The 22,786-nt window shown below is 47.2% G+C and overlaps 1 protein-coding gene and 1 long non-coding RNA gene across 4 annotated transcripts; one reads left to right on the top strand and one right to left on the bottom strand.

Moving 5' to 3' along the window:
- Window positions 1-2,530: 2,530 nt before the first annotated feature.
- On the bottom strand, window positions 2,531-12,086 carry ARTN (artemin). 3 transcript variants are annotated; one of them, XM_079980509.1, is made up of 5 exons: window positions 10,444-10,508; window positions 10,098-10,233; window positions 5,725-5,819; window positions 4,776-4,968; window positions 2,531-4,443 (listed from the first exon to the last, which is right to left on the bottom strand). In XM_079980509.1, the coding sequence occupies exons 2-5, from the start codon at window positions 10,219-10,221 to the stop codon at window positions 4,022-4,024; spliced, it is 834 nt and encodes a 277-aa protein (XP_079836635.1). In that variant the 5' UTR covers window positions 10,222-10,233; window positions 10,444-10,508; the 3' UTR covers window positions 2,531-4,021. The 3 variants fall into 3 exon arrangements, with proteins under 3 accessions (XP_079836635.1, XP_079836633.1, XP_079836634.1); XM_079980507.1 differs by lacking the exon at window positions 10,098-10,233 and having other exon boundaries at window positions 10,444-12,086; XM_079980508.1 differs by lacking the exon at window positions 10,444-10,508 and having other exon boundaries at window positions 10,098-10,436.
- Window positions 12,087-17,136: 5,050 nt separating this feature from the next.
- Window positions 17,137-19,741, top strand: LOC307218333. The gene is made up of 2 exons (XR_013839910.1): window positions 17,137-17,185; window positions 18,149-19,741. It is a non-coding gene; the product is annotated as an uncharacterized lncRNA (long non-coding RNA).
- Window positions 19,742-22,786: the final 3,045 nt, after the last annotated feature.

The following is a 22,786-nucleotide window of genomic DNA, read 5'->3' as shown; positions in this document are numbered from 1 at the left end:
TCAGTCGGACTAATTGACTGGCAGTTGGGCCGGGCACCCAGTGGGGCACCCAGTGAGAGCGGAGTGAGGGAGGGCCTCACGCGCTGCCGGGTTGTCTTCGCCAAAAGCCCTCTTGCCAGCTCGCTCGCTCGCTTCCAGTCAGGCGCCAAGAACAGCCGCTTCCCGCTGAGGACCAAGCTTGTGGCGGAAGGATCATGGGAGTTGTAGTTCCCAGCTCCGGAAGCGAGCGAGACATTGGCCGACGGGTGCTCATGGGAGTTGTAGTTCTTGCAGTGTGGCGAGTCTCTGCCTACTGCACCCCCTGGTGGCGGGGAAAAAATAGTGAATCTCAGCTAAGCAGTGGGATTCTGCGAGACTGGGGCGGACGAAGTTGGAAGTGGCACCCCGGTAAGGGAGTCTGGTCCAGGTACCTCGTAGCAGCAGCAAATTTGCAGCTGGTATAAAATAGAATGTTATGGAAACGCTTAGGTAACCCATAAATCACTCAAAGCAACTTACACAAGCATTCCCAATCCCGGTAAACAACCTTTCAAGTGGCATTGGTGGGTGGGGTCAGGTGTAAAAGAAGGCAGAGCATCGGATGTGACTCACCTTTGCATAGTGGGCTACTTTTTACAGTTCAATGACATGTTCTGGTCAGATAAAAAAGCTGAAGGGGGCACAGAGCACGGTCAGTGACAATGCTGGATTAAACGCTGTGGAGGCCCCATGGCAACTGAAATATTGGGGGAGGGCTCACAAATTATCTCCTAATACATTTTTTTTGTAATTTCTTAAAAGACCAAATCAATATTATTTTGATCCATTGTCGAGGGGCCCCTAAAAGGCATAGGCCCATAGGCCAGTCAGTGAAGGATGTGGCCTGGGAGGTCTCAGGGCGGGAAAGAGAATTTGGAGAGCTAAAATCAGCCCCCATCCCTGAGGTTCCTCAGCCCTGCTTAAACATTTAAACAACAAACAACCAAACCCTAAGACCACACCAGTCCCAGCAACATAAAAAACAAAACTAGGTGTCTTTATGAACCTGGGCAGAAAGGGGGGGGAGGGGCAGCTACTTTACAGATGCACTCCTACACTCTTCGACAGAGTAAGTCACCAGGACTAACTTCTAAGTAAACACTGCACAACAGGCGCCAGTATAAACACTGCTTAAGCTACTTGTGTGGTAGGCACTAGTCCAGGATTTAGTAATGTGTGAAACGTGTTTGCATAACTAACTGCTGGAGTACATGCAGTTATGCGTGCCTAATTTGTTATTACCATCACTTGTGTTTAAAGATTCTTTATTATTTGTTTATCCAATCCTGATCGGTAGTTGGATTTGTTCTTTTTAATGATTGGTGTAGACGGCAGGTTGTAAATATTTTAATAAATAAAATAGCTTACCACTGATATTTACTACCTGCTAAGTTTGAAAACATCTCAGATTATTCTGACCAGTGTGGGAGATGTGATTTGTACAATGTTGTCTCTAGTTTTAATGGGGTCTTACTTTTCATAATTTTTGTTTTCAGTGTGGAAAAGTCACTCCAACAGAACTCCCTTTTTCCTTTCAGGAATGTGTTGATAGATGCCAGCTTAACCTTGGCTCAAATTGGAGAAGCTCAGCAGCACAATCTATTCTTTACCACCTGTGCTGTTGTTAGAAATGAATAAAACAACATATTCTAAGCATTTCAGAGGTTTCTAGAGCTTATTTTTATAATATCTTGCAACCATTTACCAACACTGGATGTCAGCGGATTCAGTTTTGAATAAAGGAACGTCAACTGCCATGTTAAGATGGACTAGTCTGTAATACTGTTCACAAAGTTACTTAACGTTTGTTGCACAAAACCCTCTTTTTACCCTGAAACTGAGGTGCGAGGACTCCCAGGATTTGCAGGTTTTTACCTAGAAAGGAAAGGGACGCAGGTGGTGCTGTGGGTTAAAGCCTCAGCGCCTAGGGCATGCCGATCGAAAGGTTGGCGGTTCGAATCCCTGCGGCGGGGTGCGCTCCCGCTGCTTGGTCCCAGCGCCTGCCAACCTAGCAGTTCGAAAGCACCTCCGGGTGCAAGTAGATAAATAGGGACCGCTTACCAGCGGGAAGGTAAACGGCGTTTCCGTGTGCGGCTCTGGCTCGCCAGAGCAGCGATGTCACGCTGGCCACGTGACCCGGAAGTGTCTCCGGACAGCGCTGGCCCCCGGCCTCTTAAGTGAGATGGGCGCACAACCCCAGAGTCTGTCAAGACTGGCCCGTACGGGCAGGGGTACCTTTACCTTTACCTTTTACCTAGAAAGGAAGCAGCTCTTAGTAAATTCTCCTAGGCACTGCTGGCCAGAGTTCAATCTGCTGGCCTTTTAACTCACTTTCAACCAAGCACGTATAAATAAACAAGAGGTTTGGCACATGGGTGATAAACTTTGAGATGACAAGGCACATAGTCAAATGCTTGTCTGCGCCCACACTTGCTTCAGAAACTATATTTATGAATTAAGCTGGTTTGCATATTTGTTGTTTCCCCCCCTCCTACACAGATACACATGAAGCCAATTTCTCACTGCCTTAACAGGCTTTATTGCTACAGGAAGTTGCTGCTGTACAAAAATAGAGTTTATTCAAATGCAAATAAAGGGTAGAGAATATAAAAATCAGGAAAGGAAAAAGAGGAAATGCCTTTGATCAGGCCAAGAAGGGAAAAGGGAGTAGGAACTGCTGGTCACAGGCCGGGACATAACATCAGCACCCGTTTTCAATGGTACACCAGGCCCGACTCTCAGCATCATAAATAGGTGCCACTGGGTGGGTAGGGTGGGGAGTGGGGTTCAAACAAATAAATAAATAAGTTAGAGAATAAATAACTTTGTTCAGAAAGTGTCACTTCTGGGACAGAGAGTTCCCCACCCTGCTGGCACCAAGTGATGGCTGACTCAGCGATTGGCAGGGGCTATTGCTGCTTCCAGTGTTGGCCTGGCAACTGTAGTGGCCAAACTCCAAGCTGCTGCTGGTGTGTTAGGGAATGTTGCAATCCAGGATGTTAACACCATCATTGGTTTTATAGGATAAGACCATTTTCTATAGCAATAGATGCCTTAATTACGCTGTGGAAACATAAGACTTCCATCAGCTGTGCTTCTTGATCTCCACAAGGTCCAGCCAGCAGCCTCCCATCTGCCAAGGGCTTGTTCTCACCAGGAGAAGCTCCCCAAACCAGGTCAAAGATTCTAAGAATTACCACCATCTTAGTACAAAACCAGGAAGGTGCTCCATTCAGTCCTCAACAACTGTGCCGAACATCCCAGCACAAGACTGACAGCAGTAGCAATCGCTGGACCGTCAGAGCACAAGCTCACCAGTTGTAGGTTGACCCTGATGCTGCTGCTAAGCATTGTGACTCTGTCCTTCGTGTTCAACTACATCTGCTCTCTGATGGAGCAAACCAATTTGCTCAGGGAAAGGTTTGGGGGCTTAAAGTGGGAGAGAACATCAGCCTTGCAATTGACAGGGCCAGGTGACCTGAGCAAGCAGCCAATTCTTTCCACTGCCTGACAAAGTGGCAAGGAGTGATGCTCAAGAACCTTCCCATTTGCACCATAGGTCTTTCAGGCTACATCCCTATCCTTCATCCTTTGAGTAAAGGTATGGGAAATCCCAGTGCTGCTTCTCCACTGGAGGGTGCAACTTGATGGGTGAGCAAATGCACGACACGGTTGACGGACCAAACCCTAAAGGGGAGAATTCCTCCCAGTGTGGGTTTGCAGTCCTCAAAGGCTTGGCTGGCCTCCATCTCACCATCTGGCTGCTATGAGGAAAGTACCCTATGAAAATGTTCCACAGATGTGGAGATGAAGGCCCAGGCACCTTCGAGCTGTGGCCATCATGCTCTCCTCCTGCTTACTGTCCATGTGCTGCTTCTGCCTGACCTGGAAAGCCCCACCACAGACCGTGTCTCTCCGTGTCTCATGCCCCACCAATGGAGCAAGGCCCTAGGCATGGCTGCAGCCTCAGTGACAAACTGCGAGCTCGGAGTAGGCAGCCCCCTCAGCCCACACAGCCACACTCTGCTGCTGAGACATGGTCCACAGTCTGCCAGGCATTGCGCACATTCATAAAGGAGAAGTCCTCATACCGGGTGGGGCGGCAGCAGGGGTGGGAGGAAGGGTGGTCATGAGGCCCAGGCACGATGGTGCGTTGCTGTAGCAGGCTACTCAAGGCCAAGTCATAGTTGGTGCGGGCTCGCTGGCACGACCCACTGCAGTACTTGAACCGCACAATCTCCTCCGACTCAAAGCCCAGCCCAAGGTCCCGCACCTTCACCAGGCGGCTGTGCAGGCGGCAGAAGCGGCTGTTTTTGCTGCGACCAGCTTTCTTGGATCCTTTCTTGGCCTTGCTGGAGCTGGCTGGGGAGCGCTCAGCCCTGAGCAGTTCCGAAGAGCTCAGCCTGTCTATGGTCACGTTTCCCCCTGAAGGAAAAAAAGAAGAGGGGCGAGCAGAAAGGAGGACATGGGGAGAATGTTAGGCACCGGGAATCAAGGAAAAGGGCATGGGGCTCAATCTGCCCAAAAGATAACAGGCAGAAATATACCTATTTCCATTTGCTCTGCAAATGGACTGCCTGTTTCAAAGGACATGGGGGGTGGGTAAATGATTTAAAGAGAGGCAAAGCATCACAGCAGTGCCTGAGACAAAGGAAGCTGGGGACCACTGTGTGGGTGAGGATCCAACTGGGAAAAGTTCAGATCCTCACTACCCCAGACTCTCACCCACTTCCCCATGAGACATGCCAGGTTCCTACCGTGCCAGTGGCTCCATGTGCCCAGTGATGATGCTTCCCTGCTGTTTTCCTCCAGAGAGGCAGGGCTGGCAGTGCCCATGCTTCCATCAGAGGCAGCTCCCAATGTCTGGTTGTTGTGCCAGGTCTGCGGGGTTGCCATGACTGCACCAGCAAACAATGATAGCAGGGTGATTGTACCCCACAAACCCCGCTCCTACGAAAGAGATAATGGCACACCTCAGAAAGCACACCTCATGGAAACAAGGGCACAGAGAATGCAGCAGGGCTGTCCTACAAAGGAAGGTGAGATGAGGAGGCAATGTGTTGTGCTGGAGTCTCGAGGCTACTTCACCATCTAACATGGGTGTCACTTCTGTGCTGGAAAACACATGCTGGCCATGTATATGTGCCATAATTGCACCATTATGTGAAAAGATCAAGGTGCCCAGGAATCCATTTCATCACATGCATGCCAAGTGAGAAGCTACAGTTATAGATGCATGCAGCAAAGAAGACATATGCAAGTTCACATGAGCAATGGACAAGCTTTGGCCTACATAAAAATGAAACCTATGTAAGAAAACTGCTATGTACAATGCGGCCCTCCAAGACAAGGTTCCCACAAAGGGAGAGGCCAGTGTTTCTCAAACTTGGGTCTCTAGGTATTGTTGGACTACAACTCCCATCATCCCTGACCACTGGTTCTGCTAACTTGGGGTGATGGGAGTTGTAGTCCAACCACAGCTAGAGACCCAGGTTTGAGAAACACTGGGCTAGGCTAACAGAGAGCAGCAAAGAACCAGATTCATGCATTGGAAACCCAAGGCAAGTGATGTACCAAGAAGCCATTCCATCTCTCATACATTGGGAGAGCTGGGATCCTCCTGCAGACAAGGGCCTTTCTACCTACCCGTTGCTTCTGAGGCTCCTGCTCCTGTGTTGAAAACACCCTCTGGCGAGGCTAACTCACCCTGTATCGCTCTTGTTGGACAGGCAAACTCCTGTAGGCAGAGGGAGATCTGTCCGATCTGTGCCTTGGCCCCTCCACTCTCCACTCCATCCTACCTGCAACACAAAGACACAGTTCAGGAACCGGACCTTTCTTTCCTAATTGGATAGCCTAATTTCTACACCTTCAGCCTTACTGTGGCCCAGACATCAGCCTTGTCTAGATCTACACTTCTCCTTCCTGCACTGCAAGCCTCTCTGGATAAGTGAGTCAGTTGAGCTAAATAAAAGCAGTTCAGATGACCCTTGCAAGAGATAGTTGACCTGAAAGTTTGCAGTTTAGGATCTGGTATGAGTCTGTAACAGGAACAGGATTGGGCTATGAGACATTCCCATGGCTCTGTCCCAATAATGTATCTTGGCCAATGAAAAATTAAAACAAGCCATTTCCTTAGCATCAGCTAAGACCACCAATATCCACAGCAAGCAACTATCTTGTGGATGCTGGTGCTGAAATAAATAAAACAGGCATGAGTGTTGCAGCTCCTTGTATTTCATCGTCATCTCTAGAGGGGTACCATGGAGAGATCAGGCACCTACCCAGGACTGGGACAAAAGAGGTTCCTGGCCAGTTCCAACTCTGATGAGACCTAGCTTGATAATTTCTGAAGGTTTTGTGCTAGTTCATGTTTACGGTGACATGCACACAAATGGCTTGGGGTTTGTAAGGGCTGCCACCAGGCATGCAACCAGGAAAAGCTCACATGGAAGAGTCTATTATGACAGTAAGTGCTTCCAACATGGGTACTTTATTATGCCACTGCTATGATTTGTGAGATATGAGCACACCTGTCCCACAACTGCAGACAGTTTTACCCCAGTGTAAAATTTTAGATTGTAAGCTCATTGTTAGAGCTAACCCACTAAGTGAAGCACCAGATTTTATCAGAGGCACAGTCTGCCCTCACACTACTTTTTGCCCTGCAACTACAGAGAGCGGTTCCCCAGAGTATTAAACAGCTGAGCCCTTTTAAAAGAGCTTGTGTAGAGGCTGGATGCAAAGGTAAACTCTTTTGGTTCTTGATTATCCTTCCATCTGAAGTTGCCACCACCTTAATTAGCTAGCTTTGATATTAGACTACCTTCAACTGGCATTGATCTGACCTGACCAGACAGGATTCATCTCCTGCATGAGGGAACATCTGGGAAATCTGGTCGTTTGCAGAGATGTGCACTTTATCAGATTCCCACAAGGTGGCAATAGAGAACCAGAGTTTTGTTGCATTTTTTACACTGCCCATACCACACACACACACAGAGGGGAACCTTTTATCTCATCTCAGTGGCTAAGAGGGAGAACCTAGCCCTGATTCCGCAGACTGGGAAACAGAGAGTTCCAAAATGATTTAAAGACGCAGCAGTGTGGGTAGCTGTGAGAAAGACAGGCTTCCTGGGATAGTTCAGTCAGTAGAGCAAGAGACTCTTAACCTCAGGGCCATGGGTTCAAACCTCACATTGGGGAAATAATTCCTGCATCACAGGGGGTTGGACTAGAGCAGGGGTTGGCAAGGTTTACCTCACCTGGGCCGGTTCACTCCAGCTGAGATCCCTCCGTGGGCCAGATTGCGCATGCACGGCCGCAATTTCCGGCGCCTGAGCATGCGCAGATGTGATTTCCGGCACTGTGAAAGCAAGTTCCTGTGCCGTGCTGTGCTGGTTTAGCACAGCGCATGGGGACTCACCAAGTGGGCTGCTCAGTTAGGGGACGGCTCGTGGGCTGGTTAAATGACCCCCGTGGGCTGCTTGCGGCCCATGGGCCTTAGGTTGCCTACCCCTGGACTAGAGGACCCTTTTGGCCCCTCCCAACACTACAATTCTATAGTCTATGAGCCTTCCATCTTTAAGCCCTGCACAGAATATCCATGTCTGTCCTGGAAGGTGGGGAGGTCCTACCAGTGATTTTGTAGAGAAAAGAATAGCTTCTGAAGGTCAACCTGTGAAATGTGGAAATTATATCCTCTGGGTCCAATGTCCAAGCACATCCTAATAGATACTACTGATCTTCAGAATTCAGACTTCTGTTTATTTTCTGCCATCCAGGCAACCATACCTAGTATGCAGAGTCCCCAGCCATGCAGACATTGAGGCCCAGTGGAAATCTGCTTCCATATCTTGCCAGACCCAGCACAGAGTAATAACCACACTGATTGCAGAGCTTCTGGGAGTCATCAGCTTCCAGCAACAACTCTGGAAGCTTCAAAGACATCTTTCCGCTTTCCCAAGACCTTTGGGTGGAAAAGCCATGCCTCCTCTGATGCAGAGGCCTGAATTTGACTCATGTTCATTAATGCAAGTCTTCCACAGACCTGGATCAGAATTATGGGGGTGGGGAATCAAGTTCAATTCCCAGGGAAACCCAAGAGGACTGAGAAGAATGGAAGGGAGGGGAGGCTTATCCATTGACTGCTGGCTGCAAAATGAATTCAGAAGCTGTGTCAGAAGGATGACACAAATCCTTTGAAATGTATTCCTGAAGACTCCTGCCTGGTATGTGCCACCTCGTAGCACACAGGGGCAAGGGCATTATCAAAACAGCATCTTCCCCTGTCATGCAGCTGTTTCGATTAAGAAATGAAGGGCTGCTTGTGCTGCATTTCGCAAATCAGGGAGGAGTGTTTGGAACAGGTTCTGGGAGAGCCAAATAGGCAGTCAGAGCACATAGGACCACATAGTCTATTTGTGGGTAATTAGGGAAATATACAAAACAATGGCTAGTAAGAAAGGAATGGGTTAGTACGGGCGGGGAGAACAGAATATTATCTTTCTGGTGCCTCAAACTGTCATAACAATCTAAAGTGGTGACTCTAAGGCATTCTGTTGCAGAGCTGCAGGAGTTTTTGAAGGAAGCTGGTTTGAAGATTTATGTTTACTTTCCAAAACAAAGAGATGTTGGCAGCAAAGTCTTCCTTGAAGCTGATGAGCAGCCAATATACACCCCGCTCCTGCTCCTGCTCCTCCACCCCCACCCCCACAACTCTGAACATCCTGCTCACTTTGTAAAGCATCCATGCATATGCTATCCTGGACCCCTTGTGGCTGGAACAGCATGCCAAAGTGTCAGTTCTGGAGCCTCATCTCTGGACACTCAGCCACCGGAGCAGCCCAATATGTCCCTGGTGTCTACAACGAACACAGTCAAAAGACTAAGTGAGCAAGCAAGCTAATGCAGGACTCGCAACCTGACGCCACATTCTCTTGAACAGTAACCAAAAACAGCAGGAATTATATCTGCTAGGAAGCAACAGAGAAGTCACGCCAGGATCGGAACCACAGCAGAAAAGAGGAGTGGGCTGCCGGACACCGGTGGTGATGGGGAGTGGAAAACAGACTTGCTGTGCAATCCTCGGCACGTTTACTCAGACGTAAGTCCTGCTGCTCTCAGGTAAGTTTGCATAGCATTGTAGGCTCAGTGACTGAGGTGGAAGAGCTGAGTTTCTCAAGTTCTGATGATGTAGAAATTGTGTCGAATTCTTCTCTCTCTCTCTCCTTTGAATGCTGGTGGAAATATGTTCTGGAAGTGCCTGAGGAAGCCAGAGAGGTCCTTCCTGATAGGCCTGGTCTAACAGCCCCAGAGATCTCGCTAGAAGTTGTTAGGCTCTGTAGGGTCAGTGCATCTGGCTGTTTTGGTGGGTCAAGTCCACCCAGGTACCATGAGCAGGATTTCTGCATTGCACGGGGTTGGACTAGATTACCCTGGAGGTCCCTTGCAACCCTACAATTCTGTGATTCTATGACTCCTCAGTCCCATCCAACATTACCAATGGTCAGGAATGATGTTAGTTGTAGTCCAGCAATATCTGGAGGGCCTAAGGTTAGCCACTCTTGGACTGGAGGAAACGCAGAGAAATGCCAGAGAAATTCTAGAAGAGAAGAGGACCGTGGACCGCCTGGGAAAAGGCAAAGAGACACCCTGCATCCGGCTCTCTTGTCTTTCTCTGCCTCTCTCACACACATACAACACACTCAACCATCGATTCTCTCCAGAGGAGCTGCCTGGAAAACTTAAGACTGGAGCCACGAGGCAGACCTGAGCTGTGGGGTGCGGGGAACCGAGAGAGCGAGCGAGCGAGCGAGCGTGCGGTTCGACTCCGAGCAAGCGGCCCTCTGGAGAACGAAGGCGCTCGAGGTCCGCCAAGAGTTACCCGGGTCGGCGGCGGAGAAGCAGCCCTGCCGCGACAAGCGCCCGCTCCCCTTCCGAACAGCCTGCCTACTTGCTCCGCTCCAGAGTCTTGCTTCTCCGCCCCCCCCCCCCCAGCCGCGCATTTGCCCCGCTCTCTCCTCCCCGCCCCAGTCCAGGGGGCGCTGCGCTCGCGCTTTCCCGCCCGCCGCACTCACCGCGCGCTCCGTCTCGGCAGATCGGGCGCCTCCTGCTGCGCGCGGCTCTCCGGGGACCATGCTCCGAGGATCCGGGCCGGGAAGCGCCTCCCTCTGCCCTCGGGTACCGGCCCTTCCAGGGCATCGAATCCGCTCCCTGCACGGGAGACACGCGGTCACCGGCGGCCTGGTCAGAGCCACGGGGAATACCTACACCGGGATCGGCCGGGGAGGGAGCAAAGAGGAGGGCCCCCGCGCCCCTTCCCGACGACCAGAGATTTCGCCTCTCCCCGCTCTGGGACAGAACTGCGCACACCCACAGCCCTTTCCCCGCGAGGACCACGAGCTCGCCAGCCCCCCTCCTTACCTCCCGGCGGCGGCGGCGGCGGCGGCAGCGGCTCCTCGGCGGCTCCTGCGCTCACCCGGCCCCGGGGGCCATAGCCCGGCCCCGCCGGGATCGCTCCCTCGGGCGCCCGACGTTCACGTCGCCTGCATGGCCGGCAGGTGCCCGGTGGGCTCAGCGCCCCCCTGCGGGGAAAGATCGGGTTAGAGCGGCTGGCGTCCGGGCCAGAGTCGGCAGGGCAGCCCCGATCCCGGGACCCCCCTCCACGCCGGGCCGGACTCACCGCACACGGCGCTCGGCCCTCGGGAAGCGGACCTACGGCCGGCCGGGCTCCGGGACAGGCGGCCTCTGGCAGGAAGAAAAGCACCGGCTCCATCTCCGCGGCTGGCAGAGTCTGGTGTCAAATTCCAGCCTCCGCTGTCACCTGATCCCCAGGGCGGGGCTCGCCCGAGAGACAAGAGAAAGAGCCACGGGTGGGACCTCGCCGCACCCCACCCCGGCCGCCAAGCCGAGCAGCCGGCGCAGGCGCCGCCCCTGGGACCGGCGCGGAGGCCCCTGGGGCCCTCGGGCAGCTGGCGCCCTGGCGACGGTCATGAGGCACTTCTCTGCCTCCTAGTTCTCGCTGCCACCAGAGAGGGGGAGGATTGGAGGCGGCGGGCACTTTCGCTCTCTGGACAACATGGTGGAGAGGATTGGGCCCGAGGAGAGCCAGAGTAAGGTGCTGCTTCTGCCGGCTTGCGCTCTCTCTCTCAGGGAGGGACAGCAGGGAGGGTGCAGGTGAGCAGAGGCAGCTGCTCATGCAAAACGTGGGCCACCCACATACTCTCACCTGCATCCTCCCTCCTGGTGGCACAGTATTGGGCATGACGTTTGCTTGCACTCTCAAGCTGGGCAGTCCTTACTTCTGCATCACCCACAGGCAGAGCTGCCCAGGGCAGGAGAGAGCAGATGAGTGGCTGGAAGCCGTGGCAGTTGCTCCTTACATCCATTGCTAGGGGAGGTACAGAGCAGTCCTTGCCCACCCAAACTCCTCAAGGATGTTGTGCCACAGCAGGAACTGGTTTGTAGTCCATGCCAGTGCAGTGCTGGTGATCAGCGGCTTGGCAGTGCTGATCCCTGACCCCAGTAGCTGAATCGCGGCTGCCTTTCTCTGGACAGAACGGCAGACGCACAGTGCTGTTCTGCCAAGTTCTGCTCTTGTCTCATCAAGCTCCCCCAGTCCCTACTTCCAGGTGCTCAGTAGCAGTTAACTGTCTTCTATCCCCCGCCCCATCATCCTTAGATAATAATAATTTGTATGACTTTGCTCACTTATAAAGTCATGCATTGGGGGTCCTTCATCATTTTGCTGCATGGGACCCCCGTCTTCTGCCCCCAGATCCTGGCCTGAGGGCCCAGGAGCATGTGCTAGGGGCCTGGGAGATTCTGGGTTATGGGGTACAGTGGTCTTGTTGGAGAGCAGCTAAGCCACACTGGAAAGTCTTCCCTTTTCTGATTCCATGGAATAGAGGCAAGGCACCACCCATTGTAAGAATTACGCCCCCTTTCCCCAGCTATTCAAGCACACATGCAACTCCCCTCTCTCCTTAAGCTAGGCTGGTGCCTGTGGCCACTCTGTTTTTGCTGGGGACCAGGGGCGTCTTACCCATACAGGCTAGGGGCGCAGGGCGCCAAGTTCTGGAGGGCACCAGGGAAGAGGCAGAGGCTGGACGCGGCACCTGTCAGCTCGCCGCCCTTGCCCACCACGGCATGCAGCGGCCAGCTGAGCCGGGAGGCACCGCGGCCAGCCTCCACCTCTTCCCTGCCAGAGGAGCCACCCTCCAGCCGCTGCCCGCCTCCTCCAGCCCCGCCGGCAGCGCCGTCCTCTCTAAAAAACTCTGGGAAATGGGGGCGGGGGGTGCCAGAGGGAGCTTTACACCACGGCGCCAGATATGCTTAAAATGGCCCTGCTGGGGACTCAACACAAATGTAAGCAGATATGGCACACTGGTTTTCATATGCACCTTCGGAAGACCCAGTTACTCTGATTAACACTTCCTCATTCAAAATATAAAAGGCTGCTTTAATCCAAGAAGAGATCATTGGTCCATCTAGCTTGCTATTATCTAGAGCAGAATTCCACCACCATCCCATGAGTCCTGCCCAGCTTGGGCTGATGGTTTGGAAAGGCTGGTCTATGCATAGATTGGCAGCAGTTCTTCAGTATTGACCTTCCTCAGCAATATCTGGAGATTCTGGGGCTAGATGAGGGACCTTTGGCTCTGCCGCTGAACCACAGTCCTTCCTTGCTGGCTGGAGGAGAAGCCTGGATCTTTTCTGGAAATCACCACTGGCGTTGCTCACATGTCCCACGAACCCCCTCCCCACGCCAAGTGGATCATGGATTAACTCCCACATAGCTGCCGAGGGTATACCTTGCTAATCTGTTTGTGGGCAGACAGCCCAGTTCTTACCTCCAACTCTTATGTTCTTCTCCGGACCTCAGCGGAGGGACTGAGATGGCTCAGCAGAACCACCACCCCAGGTCCCCAAGCACCCTACCCCTTGGAGGCCTGGGAAGGGAATGTATTCCCTGCGCCTTCCCGGCTCCCCTGGCACCAGGCAGCTCTCAAGGGCACTAGCTTGCATCCAGTTCTCACATCCCGTCCCCTTCCCTGCCTGCTGCTGCTGCTGTACATCGTAAGCCCCTTTCCACCGTTTCTCTGCTGGCTGCACTTGCCCTCAGCTGCTCTCTCTTGCCTCTAATTAGCTATTCCAATGGAGTGAGCCAAATGGGGCGCTTGCTGTTGGCACAGGATCTAAACTGGGATCACTTGATAAATTGCCAACCCAATCTCTCTGGGCTTATATAATAATTCTTTGCTCCAGAGAGGAACTGCATGCTCATTAGTGGTTTCCACTGCTGGCCAGAGAATGGGCCTGGGGGATGCCTCTGCACCTGGCCCTTCCCCCACCTCCTGCCCTGGGCCAGCTATATATAGGCCAAGCATTATTTACTCTTAGTTACATAGGGTCTTACCCCTGAGCACATTTGCTTAAATCCGTTAGGATTATCCTGTATGACAGCTCCGTTTCGTTAAAGTGTAGCCACTCCTCCCTTACTTACACTTGCTGTGCAGTGATCTTAATAAGCATTATAGTGTCAAGTAAACCTATTGCTAAAACTGCCCTGCTCAAGGCAGTCTCAGCGGGATAACGCTTTAGAGAACCAGCACCAGCTTTAGACCCAACCAGGGGGTTGTGCTAAATCTACTAGTGTGGACCCAAGATCCTTGACAAACTGGGTTTTTAGGGAGGAGGAGATTTGAATCCTGGCCCCAGCAAGGAGCAGTGCCAACCCCACCCCCTCACTTGATGTGTTGCAACTGGGAAATATAAGAACAATAACTGGTGCCAGAGATGTTTGTTTTGCTCCTTCTACCCCACCCCTTCCCCCCCACCCCTTTTTGAGTCCTGCCTTTTAGGTTGTAAGCCTGCGAGCGGGGACTGTCATGTTTTTAATCTGTGCAGAGTTTATTTAAAATGTAGGTACTTTGTAAATGAGAAAGCATAACAATTGAAATCAAAAGGGAAGGGGGCATCCAATGAATGTTGGAAAATTCAGGGCAGATGAAAGGAAGTACCTCTTCCCACACTGCCTAGTGAAACTATGGCATTTGCTCCCACAAGGTGTTGGGGTGGTCACCAACTTAGATGGCTTTAAAAGAGGATTAGACAAATGCACAGGGGCTAAGGCTGTCAATGGATACTAACCATCCTATGTTCTACCTTCACTGTCAGAGGTAATATGCAACTGAATACCAGTTGCTGGGGAAAGGGTTTTTTGGCACTCAAGTCGTACTTGCAGGCTTTTTATACACATCTGGCTGGCCACTTTGAGAACTCACTGTTGGACAAAATGGGCCTTTTGTCTGATCCAACAGTTCTCTTCATATAAGCTTTCCATGGACATACCTGGGGGCCCTCGGTGGCATGAATAATGCCTCACATGTACTTCTCTGGGAGCAGAGCAGCACTTATACCACACCTTAGATGACCTTTGTCTGGATTTAGGAATGTAGCGTAACAGAGTCTTTTATGTTTGCTTTTATCAGCACCACACTTTTAGGTTCTTTTTGAACTATATGCTTTTTGTGGGGCTCTGCTGCCATTTTTGCTCTGTTTTAATATCAGCATTGGCTTGTTGTTGCTACGTATTTTTAAATCAGTTTGCCATAAGCTGCCTTGTGGGGTCTAGAAATGGAGAGGCTGGGAAGAAACCCTCTTGATAAATAACACATATACAGATGGTAAAGACTGCCTGAGTCTGATTACAGTGAAACCCAAAAGTGGATGCAAGAGCTATTTAAAGAAGAAGGTATATTTCTCCCTGTTTTTGGAACAGAAACCTGGTTGCCTGCAGAATTTATGGTCTGTGCTAAATCTCGGATGATCTTCTCTGTTGCAGGCTGTCAGGGACATGTCAGGGACCAAGGTAACAGCAGTGCATATAGTTATAGGCTTAAGGCATATCTATCATCTCTATCTCTATCTATCTATCTATCTATCTATCTATCTATCTATCTATCTATCTATCTATAAACTGCTGCTGACACCCTGCTATGGGTGGGTGTGAGCGGGTGAAATGGGGTTAGCTTTTATTGACACCTTGAAGCATACTAATGTTCAAATTATTAGTAGTAGTATTATTCTCTGCCACCGCCCCCCAACAGCCCTCAGCCATTTGTATCAATTTCCTATGCCTTCAAGGATGGGGATATGCCTGTCATTTTTTGATAAAATGATTGTTTCCTGCCCTGACCCTATGAGATAAGATGGACTATAAATAAAATGAAGCAAATTGCTTGCAATCAGCTAGCCTGACCTTCTGAAGAAATAAAAGTCACATCTCAAAAAAGCCTCAAGTGTAGCTGTGTTAACTATTTAAATCTATTTTAGCAATTGGAGCAGACACATTTAAAATCATCCACTGCCTTCCACTGCCAAAACTAAGCAGTACAACCAGTCCACAATGCTGGCGACAAAGGCCCTAATTGGGATAATTTTTCCACATGAGGTGGACCTGTGTAACAGTTAATAGTTTTTGGTTAAAAGTTTTACTATAAAAGGTCAACAGATATATTGTACACTAAAGCTGGAGCTGATCTCATTATTGGGTGGACAAAACAAAAACTTGCTATACAAACAAGTCTGTTATTTGTGATAGGGGCAGCCATGCAAGTATAACCTAAGAATTAACACAGAGAAGTAACATGATTGGACCATGGGTAGAGCAAAGTGTGCAACCTTCCCTTGGCCAAAAAACCCCCTAACCAACCAAGTAAAAGTTGCTAAAGGAGAAACACATGGGTCAAATTATGTACTTTATCGTTTTCTTACTTCTGGAAATGAAATAGTTGGACATCGGCTTCAGATACTGGACAGATGTTCTAAGTTAATATAAAGAAAATGTTCTTGCACAATTTTTCATTCTCTGTACTTACATTGTCTAGCTGAGTAAACTGTATAGAATGGGGGGGGGGGCAGTCTGGATTATATCCATGGGTCCCTTCCAGGCCTGAGATATTGTATCTGTGGGGTTAGAACAGGGGTCAGCAACCTTTTTCAGCTGTGGGCCAGTCCACCGTCCCTCAGACCATGTGGTGGGCCAGACTATATTTTTTTTTGGGGGGGGGGGAGGAATGAACGAATTCCTATGCCCCACAAATAATCCAGAGATGCATTTTATATAAAAGGGCACATTCTTCTCATTTAAAAACACGCTGATTCCTGGACTGTCCACGGGCTGGATTGAGAAAGCGATTGGGCCGCATCCGGCCCCTGGGCCTTAGGTTGCCTACCCCTGGGTTAGAATATGTAAGATGAAACCTGTTGAACCAGTTAAACCAGTTCCTTTGTTAGCTCAGCTAAATGTTCACCACCAGCATCTTAAAGAGTGAGTCCTGTTGTCATAGAGACAAATGAGTAGGTCTTTTCCCACCTCACCTGACTGGATCCCACATCATCCTAGGATTGAAAACAATAGGTAAAGAGGGGCTGTGAGAGAGAGAGTTTTGGCTATCACTGGAAGCTGGAGACACAGAGGCTTGGTCTGTGCTGGACTCAAAAGCTGTGGCTTGGGGATCCCCCTGGGAACCTAATGAGGAGGCAAGATCTGTTGGTGTGTTTATGCTGTGAGCCCTTCTATGCCAATCCTATGTTCAGGTTGTATATATGTGTGTAAATAAAGACATAACTGTCTCCTTTGAGCTTCTTTCCTGAAACCGGAAACCTGGGTAAGCATTGGGTAAGTCTCTTGCCGTTTGGGGTGAACAATACCAATTGCAAATGCAACACCTCCTCCTACTTAGTTTTTGAATACAGTAAGCATATTTTATTTTAAAAAGTGGGGTAGGAGAATGGCATCTACTTAAGGTACAGGGAAAGAGTAAAGAGTTAAACCATGACAGGTGCCACTTGGCCTACACAGCCTCAAAAGCATATTTGTTCCTTAAAATACTGTAGCACAGGGAAAATGTTGTTTGTGGGGATCAATTGTCCTGCTTGCCAGAATAGAAATTCTAATATTTTTCTAGAATAGTTTCAGAGGAGATTGGTTGAGGTACAACTATAGCAGCCTTTGCCAACTTGATGGCTTCCAGAGGTGTTAGATGAAAACTTCCACCCGATTTGATGGAAGTTTTTATTATTCTTATTATACTTTTTCTTTTCTGGAAATCTGGAAATCTGGAAAGTCACAGGAGAGATGCATACATATGTAAGATGGGTAAGTATAATCTGATACATTCATTTTACAATATATTCTAATCATGAAGTCCAGATTTCTTTTTATGTGTAGGTAAAGAATATTGTAGATTATTGGTAAAGTCCCAGTATATTGCATAGAAGTGCTCTGCAGAATCTTTGCCTTTAATTACACAAAGTTTGTGGGTTATTTTTTCAGCGATCACCAGTCTGCAAATCTTTGTACCATAATGCAAGAGTCAACTTTAATGTCTTCCATTTTTGTGCTGCAGAAATTCCGGCAGCTGCCAGCATCCAAGTAATAGCTCTTTTGAAGGACACTGCTTCATATTATTATCCCACATATTTATTAAATAAATAAATAAATAAATAAATAAATAAATAAATGTGTGGGGTTGCTTGAATCTGAAACTTAAATATGTCTGACATTTCTGCAAATATCTCTTTCATGGACATTCTCACCATAAAGGGAAAAAAGTTCCCTTTTGAGCATACCCTCCTCCAACAGACCTGGGAAGGTTGAGAGTTTATGTGTGAGATCTGAACAGGAGTTTGGTGCCATCTATGTAATATTGTACTTTCAAAGAGTATTCTTGGATATAAGCAGATATTGACTCAAAGGGTTTACTTGAGCAAATACCATTCCACATAGTCTTCAATGTTGAAATTAAGGTCTCTTTCCTATGCAGTTTTCAGGCCAACTAATTGGCCTGTAGTTGTGTAATAATTCATTATACTATACATGGTAGAGATCAAGCCTCTTCCTACATGCCCTTGGTTTAAGAGTACAAATTCAAATTTAGTTAACGGTCTGGTGGCTTGTGCAATTAAAGCATTATATGCTAAATAAGTGGGAGAACTGTATTTATTGTAACCAGTAGAGTCTCAAGTCACCTGTATTTATTGTTAGTTGTTCTTTGGATATTGGTTTATCATTAGCATAAAAACTACAAAGTCTAAATAAATGTTTTTTCTTCCATAATAGGATGAGATTTCATAGAGCTGGATCTTGGACTTGGGTGTGAAAGCCAAGTGATGTTAAAGGTGAACACAAAGGAGATAGACATCACTGCAACCTTTTCCATATTGTGTTCTTTGTATATGGGTTGCGGTATTTTATCTAAAATTGTTTTGGAAATTCAGGAGTACCCATATTTTATTTTATATCATTTAGTCTTTGAGGTCAATCCATTTCTTATTTGTTTTAGTGATGATAAAATTACATTGACATCGTTGGAATGCATCGTGAGATAAGGCTAGGTGTGGTAGCCCCTATCCACTCCCTTGATTTCCTGTAAAAAATAATAATAATAGCCAGGCTGGACCATTTTTTTTTTTACACAAACACAAACTTTTAAAGTATCATTTACCATTTCTTGAGTCAATTGGGTGGAAGTCAAATTAGAAGCAATTAGGAAGGATATAAAATTGTAGGTATTATCATCATTTGAATAAACACAGTTATGAAGTTGAAAGATGTAGTTTATCCCATCAACCCAAGGCTCCTAACTTTTTATAAGAGTATAATTTAAAATGTATAATTTATTCATTTTATATGGGATTTTTTACCCCTAAAAATTAGTCCTACAATGTGGAATAGGTGTTTGCTGAAGCTTAATTTGCTCCATTGGGCCTATATTGTGGTACATGATCCATGATTTATTGAGATTGGTTTTAAGGACTGCCATTTTTTCAAACTGACCTAATTCTGATTTTAGCATTGGTGAGGTGTCCAGTGGATTAGTTAACATGCAAATCATGTCATCAGCATAAATGCTCTTCATCCTTTCCTCAGTCACCGCTAATATGAGGGTTGAATTGCAGTGAAATTGCTAAAGGTTCTAGAGAAAAGGGAAAGAACAGTGAGGACAGAATATACTGTATCATTTATCTTGCATCTGATGGACAACATGGTTCAAAGCATCTGGAGGGCACTAGGATGGTAAAGGCTGGGCTATATTATCAATTTTGAAACCATCTTCTGCCCCTCGCCTGGTCAGAGAATGTTCTAGGGCCTTTTTAACATTCTGGTAGGTTTTATTACATTCTATGCTAGGAATGTGCTGCTCTTTTTCAGTTAGTGTGCCTAGGATTTGGGAATCATTCTGAAATGTCGGCCAAATTATCACTTGTTTTGCGGGGAAATAACATTTTCCCAGCAATAAATAGCTTTTCTTGTTGTTGCTGGTAAAGAAAAAAAGAAAGGAAAGTGTTTCTTCTTCCAAACAGCATGTCAATTGCAGCAGCGTGCTTGGTGTGGAATGTGGTTCTGGCATGTCAGAAGCACTTTTTGGTTAATGTCAGTGATGTCACTGGTGACAAGCACCACTCTTCCCCACCCCCTGGTGTTACTTTTAAAGTTGTTGTTGTTGAAGTTGTTTTAAAAAACATGTTTCTTAAAAAAAAATCTTTTCAGGAGTTAAAGGTCTTTAATGAGCTTTCCTTCTGTAGCATAACAGCAGGAGTGCCAACTGTAGCCTTGTTAAATGTCTAACGAGCTGGGTAAACCCCATCAAGACTATTTCCTCCCTTGCAATATTGTCCTGACATTTCCTAATAAATTATAATCATAATAATATTCCCTCTAGACTGTGTGTTCCTCACCAATTCTGGAGTGCACAAACTTTGTTAAGTAAGTCAAAGAAAAACTCAAAATACAATACTCTAAAGTTGCAATCCAAAACACACTACAGAGTAAACATCATTGAACATAATTATTTATATTTATATCCCACATTTTCTCCAAGGAGCTCAAGGTGGTACACACTCCAGTTTATCTTCACAGCAATCCTGTTAAGTAGGTTAGGCTGAAAGACTGTGACTGGCCCAAGGTCAGCCAGTAAGCTTCATGACTGAATGAGAATTCAAACACTGCTCTCCCATGTCCTACCTAGTCCAACACTTGAGGTGCCACACCACATTATTAGGACATTCTTTTGAGTCAATATATAATATATAGGGTTGTACCTAGGGACCTAGATGAAGAAAGGCATTAAAAACATAAATTCCTGACAGTACGTGATATGCAATTTGCATTAAAAGGTCCTCTCTACATTCTTATGAAGAAAACAACAACCAACCTCAACTTACTTTGGCCCAAAACAATTAAGAGCAAATTCTGAAAATGCTTGCAACCTAGTTTATTTTCCCCCACACGTGCTTAGTTTGTTCAAATATTGAGTTCTTCTGTGGCTTCTTTTATAGATCTTGTATTAAAGCCTATCTTATAACTCTGTTAATGTCACTGGAGTGGGTTTGTTTGTTTTGATGAGTCATTCTGACAGGAGCATCAAGAGCCATTGAAGTAATGGCTTGAATCTAATATTCTCTCATTAAAGCAGGTCGTTTAATAGTCAGATTTAAAATATACAGTTATAGGGGAAAACGGGTAATTCCGAAATAACATTCAGGCAGTTCACAATTTCAAATCGTTTAAAAGTTGTATTTTCTTAGGCGATTTGCTGGAGGAAAAGGTGTCTGAACTTCAGCAGAGTTAATTTCTAATACCCAGAACCCACTCCTTGTCCCTTTCAGGGACTTTCAGTGCAATATCAGTAGTAGCTGGCATTTTTCTTCGAAGCAAAAATAGTGGGGGGGTTTCCTTTAAGTTCCCAGGCCCAGCTAAGGTGCTATGCTCCTTTCATTACCACTGACATCACAAAGGAGACCACTCAGGCAACACTAGTAGACAGATAGCCCTTAACATAGTGATTTGCCATCAACACTGTGTTTTGTGTTGTTCCTTCTATTCCCCCTCACACCTCATCCTTTCTTCAGTTTTTTTTAGAATACGTAGACACAGAATTTAACATACTAGTAAGCTGAAGGGAGAGAGGGGTTGTGAGAGAGGAAGCAACGGGAAATGGAGGCTGATTAACATATGTCACACATCTCCAGCTTGTATAATTGGGAAGGGGTGAGGGGAATTCTTTTAAACAAACAGTAAAGGGTGGATACAGGGACGCAGGTGGCACTGTGGTCTAAACCACAGAGCCTAGCGCTTGCCGATCGGAAGGTTGACAGTTCGAATCCCTGCGACGGGGTGAGCTCCCGTTGCTCAGTCCCATCTCCTGCCAACCTAGCAGTTCAAAAGCACATCAAAGTGCAAGTAGATAAATAGGTACCGCTTCAGCGGGAAGGTAAATGGCGTTTCTGTGTGCTGCTCTTGTTTTGCCAGAAGCGGCTTAGTCATGCTGGCCACATGACCCAGAAAAAATTGTCTGCAGACAAAGGTCAGCTCCCTCAGCTAGTAAAGCAAGATGAGCGCCACAACCTCAGCGTCATTAGTGACTAGATCAACTGCCAGGGGTCCTTTACCTTTACCTTTTTAAAGGGTGGATGAGACAGAAGTATCTTGTGATTTTCGTTTTTATAAATCTCATCCGTGACTGAGCTCTGGCGTCTTTTTTGACAGCTCAGTGGTTTCTGTACTTTTCTTCAGTGCTTAAATGCAGAACTCACCCAAGGCAAAACAGAGATGGTGTCCCTCCCTCCCCTAGTACCCAAGGCTGGCTGAGTTATTTTGACACCTGAGGCAGAAAATCTCACAAAACACTTCTCCTCAGGAATAATATAAAATAACAATAAATTATTTATTGTCCTTTCTTGACTCTCACAATCGGCTGCCTAAAGTGGCTCCCTAACTCTGGCCTGCTGGAATGCAGAAACACATATTGATGAGCTAGTTTCTCCTTCCCCATAGCAGGTTTACGGCTTTTCCTATAACATGTATATTGCATAAAGGAGATTTGCATGGGTGACACACAGTTAGAAGCTATAGGATTACATTATAGAAAATGCCTTAAAAGCATTTGAAGACCTTGATGTTCCGGACACCCCCCCCTTCCTTCCTTAGGGACAATCAGGTTTGCCTTTTCTGACCATTGTCTCAGTCCTGTCAACATCCTGATTCGCTTAAGGCCACAGGGCCAATTTCACAGGCAAGTCTCTGTAAATACTTAGCCAATCCCTGGCAATTCTTTTTAAGAATCATGATGTTTTTATGTTTATATCACCCCAGTAAATCTCTTAATAAAGTATTGTGTGAATTGGGTCTGAAGTTCTATTTGGTTCTTGTAACACGGGTGGGGCATGCCTTGCATTGACTGATCAACTGGATAAACTTGTAGTGCTTGATAATAATCCAAAATTATTATTCAAGACCAACCTTCTTCTTATGCAATATTTATCTCAAGTTTATTCTCTTCTCTTACTAACTGACACAGTGGATGTTTTCCCTAACATTTTAAGCTGTCCTAAAATTTACATTATGTGGCCTATCCCAATGCAAATGGTATGTCAGGAAGCATTCTGCTTAGACAAAGCCTCAGTGTTCTATTTATCTTATGTAAAAACAACAAAAAAATGACTAAAAATAAAATAAAATAAATAGTGAACACTCTGTTTGGGCTAATCAAGAACAGCAAGTAGCTTCTTCTTTCTTAGTGTAGCTTCTGATCCAGACCCATGTGCATATAAACCTGACAGAAAACACCAAATGCTTCACATGTAGGAATGAAAGTTCCATGGTGTTTTCCTTTTAAGCATGCTGGCAATATAGGAAGTAGCTTTTTGTCATGTCAGACAATTTGTCCATCTAGCCTAGCATTGCCTACTCTGGCAG

This window comes from Podarcis cretensis, assembly GCF_951804945.1.
Source record: "Podarcis cretensis genome assembly, chromosome: 6".
Classification (NCBI taxonomy): Eukaryota; Metazoa; Chordata; class Lepidosauria; order Squamata; family Lacertidae; genus Podarcis; species Podarcis cretensis.
Note: the sequence above shows the minus strand (reverse complement) of the source record. Positions and strands in the feature narration are given on the sequence as shown.